The following is a 3,529-nucleotide window of genomic DNA, read 5'->3' on the forward strand; positions in this document are numbered from 1 at the left end:
AGACATGAAGGAAAACTTCCACAGGACTGCTCCAGAAAGTGGCAAAAATGATGGGATAGGTCTGTGCCTGCTGCAAGGGAATATTTTCCCTCACAGAGAGAGATTAATCACAATGTGTTTTTACTATTATAAATTGAATGTGAACAAACGCCACATATTTTTATTATACTTCCTACCTCTCGACACCTCGATTTTTTAACTTGAAAAATGGCAAGCACAATATCTATTTTTGAAGAATTTTATGATTTTTGATAACAATTATACAACTGCTGCTGTTTTACTGCCTACTGGCACACAGTAACCCCCTAATAACCGTTACATTTTTGCTTTATCTTTCTTATATTCTCAAGTTATCTCATTTGATGGAAGGGCAATGGTGTTGGCTTCATTTTTCAGATGAGCTGTTAAGAAAAATTAAGATAATTTAATGCTACCCAGAAGGCCAGGAAAGATGAGATTAGATTGAACCTTGGGTTTTCTAACGTTGTCCCTGACAACTTCTGTTCCTTATGCTCAGATCCTCTTAGCCTGACTGACGTCAGCCCTTGCTGCAGCGCATGGGCCCTGCTCTAGGCCATGCCCCTCTTTAAACTCTCAGGACTCCAAGTTGGTCACTCTTCTTCTCTGCCTCACACCCCCTCTACTGTTCCCAGGAATTTCCTGGGTAAGACAGTGCTGGAGGTACTGTGGAGACAAATCCATAAGGGCACCCTTGGACGAATGGACGCAGGCACCAGGGAATGAATGTCCCAGCCTCTACTCCTTCAGGTAGATCATTCTGGAACACCTTACTCAAGCTGCAGCTGCCGACAGTGTGAGTCATTCTATCAAAACCACTATGGTGGCTCTATCACACACTCGGTCATGCCCTCAGTCCTTCTTTGTAGGCACACCTCCCAACAAATGACTTGTACCTCAGTCCTGTCTTGGGAACATCTTGAAAAGGAAGCCCTGGGGAGACGGAGGATGATTTTATTCTGTTTCTCTTTATGTTTGCACCTTGCTTTCTCTTTCTCCACAGGTCACCAAGATGCTGGCAGTGGTTGTCATCCTTTTTGCCCTTTTGTGGATGCCCTACAGGACTCTCGTGGTAGTCAACTCATTTCTCTCTAACCCTTTTGAAGAGAATTGGTTCTTGCTCTTCTGCCGAATTTGCATTTATCTCAACAGTGCCATCAACCCAGTGATTTACAACCTCATGTCCCAGAAATTCCGTGCAGCCTTCAGAAAGCTCTGCCGCTGCCAGCAGAAGCCCCCAGAAAAGCCGAGCAACTACAGTGTGGCCCTGAGTTACAGCGTCATCAAGGAGTCAGACCACTACAGTACGGAGCTGGATGATATCACTGTCACGGACGCTTACTTGTCTGCCACGAAAGTGTCTTTTAAAGATACCTGCTTGGCTTCTGAGGTAACTTTTAATCAAAGTTGATTCCTGAAGTTGAAGAAGATGCAGCACAAAGTAAATGAGAATCTGCCAGAGATTGTATTGACAAGAGAGGACACAGCCAGTGCTCGTATAGAAAGGCCGAGGAGCCCTTGCCTCTGCTCGACAATCCTGGGCAGAGACACCTACGCCATGAGAATGATTCAGATTTGTCTTCTTACAAAACTGGTAACACACACACACACACACACACACACACACACACACACACGGTCAAGTCTGTGAAGTAGCTAAACAGTGAAAGCCAAATGCTTAGCCCCTTTTATTTACTTGGGGAAATCACTATCTTTTCTAGGGTTCTGAGGCTACCATAAATTCTGAACGCCAATTTGCAATATTCATAATACTCTTCTCAAATGTTACTTTCCCTAAAAATTATTTATATAGTTGTCAATTTGGCAACTTACAGATTTTTGAATGTTTTATTTAGTATTTCCTTTTCATAAAGTAACAGTTTTTTCATGAATATATAAAACTACAGAAAAAGTAAGAAAAAAACTGTTATTGAGTAAAAATAAGATTTCACACATGTTCAATATATTAAGAAGACTCTCATAATGTTTATGATGTTTAGAAATTCAAAGTATTTCATATAAAGTAAAATCATCATATAACTTCAATGTAAAATGAATGTCAAAACACCCAAAAGTACACATTGACTAGACGTGATTTCATTTTGAGATAAATCCAGCTCTTAACAACTTTTTAAGCCTCCTAAAAGGTGGGTGACAGCAGAGAAATATTCAGATTAAATGACTCTGGAGATAACACATTGACATGTAATGTGGAAGTGTACATCCAATACAAGATCTATTTTTTAAAAAGGATTCACTTTATCTCTGAAACTTTTAAGGAAGAAAACCTGTTTTGAACCTTATTCTGTGTGAACCTCTGTGCATGCCAAGGAAACCCCTCTAACTGAACCTAGTGCAAAAGTCTGAAACACCCTCAGAAGCTGGGTTGCTGGCCAAATCTGGCTGTTGTTCTTTTAGGTGAAGAGCTCCCATTGCATGTACACCTCCCGCCATGGATTTTATCTTGTCTGCCTTTGCTTTTCTTTCCTGCCCATTTGTCATTGATAGGTTTATTTTCAAATGCTAGTAATATTTTGTTTATAGAGTCTAAATCAAGTGATGCAGAAGTCCATTAGCCTTGTTGTTAATAGACACAAAGCTGACACCATACACCATCAGTATCCTTGCATTTTTTACTTAGACCTACTATTCTTATGATTATGAGACAGGTGTGATGGTGACTCCACCCAGGAACTACTTTAATCTGTCTTCAAATGACTCACTTACTGAGTTTCAGCTAATCAGACTGAGAGTATAAATCAATCACCATTGGTGATGGTTCAGGAATCTTGCTTTTCAATCAAGAAGTGTCACGTACTGCATAGACTGGCATCTTTTCTTTCCAGTTTATACCACTATTTCATGAAATTTTCTGGAACTTAGCTGCTAACAATAATTACCTCTCACCATCTTCTTGAAAAAGAAAACCCCATTCAGGATTCCAAAGCAGCTTCATGAAGAGTCTGCCATCCAGAGCCCCCTTCCAGAATGCGCTACTGTTTAACGTGGCCTCATCTATTGCAGGAAAATGTTGTTATTCTGTTACCATAGCAGTAAACAAATGCAAGCAAATATTCATAAAACTATCCCAAAAGTCTATTTGCATGACACTAAAAAGTTCATTTTAACTGAATTTTCATCTTGGAATACATAATAATTTTGGAGCACTAAAGTGACACCAGAGTGACACAACCCCAAATCACACAAGCACACGTGCATATGGAGACATCCATGTGTATGCGAACTAACAAAGGGATTGGTATGCATTAGAAATGTTTTCATTGGGAGGAAGAACTGATATCGCTGAACACCCTCAGTGTCTTAGGGATCCCTGTGTGTCATTCACATCACCTTCAGCACAGTGTCACCACAGCTCTGCCTGCCCTGGTGAAAACACCAGCGCTAGGCATCCATGCTGGTCCCCTAGAGAGTGGCTACTCAAGAGAAAAAATGGGCAAAACATGCTTTTCTCTCTCTCTCTCTCTCTCTCTCTCTCTCTCTCTCTCTCTCT

General features: G+C 40.7%; 1 protein-coding gene across 1 annotated transcript in view; it reads left to right on the top strand.

The window, feature by feature from the left end:
* Window positions 1-1,530, top strand: part of Trhr (thyrotropin releasing hormone receptor) — a 43,819-nt gene extending 42,289 nt beyond the window's left edge. Inside the window, exon 2 of the mRNA XM_004640074.1 lies at window positions 1,022-1,530. Coding sequence (XP_004640131.1) covers window positions 1,022-1,429 — 408 coding nt within the window. The 3' untranslated portion in view covers window positions 1,430-1,530. The remainder of the gene's footprint in view (window positions 1-1,021) is intronic.
* The last annotated feature ends 1,999 nt before the right edge of the window (window positions 1,531-3,529 follow it).

Source organism: Octodon degus, unplaced genomic scaffold (genome assembly GCF_000260255.1).
Source record: "Octodon degus isolate 3935 unplaced genomic scaffold, OctDeg1.0 scaffold00118, whole genome shotgun sequence".
Taxonomy (NCBI): domain Eukaryota; kingdom Metazoa; phylum Chordata; class Mammalia; order Rodentia; family Octodontidae; genus Octodon; species Octodon degus.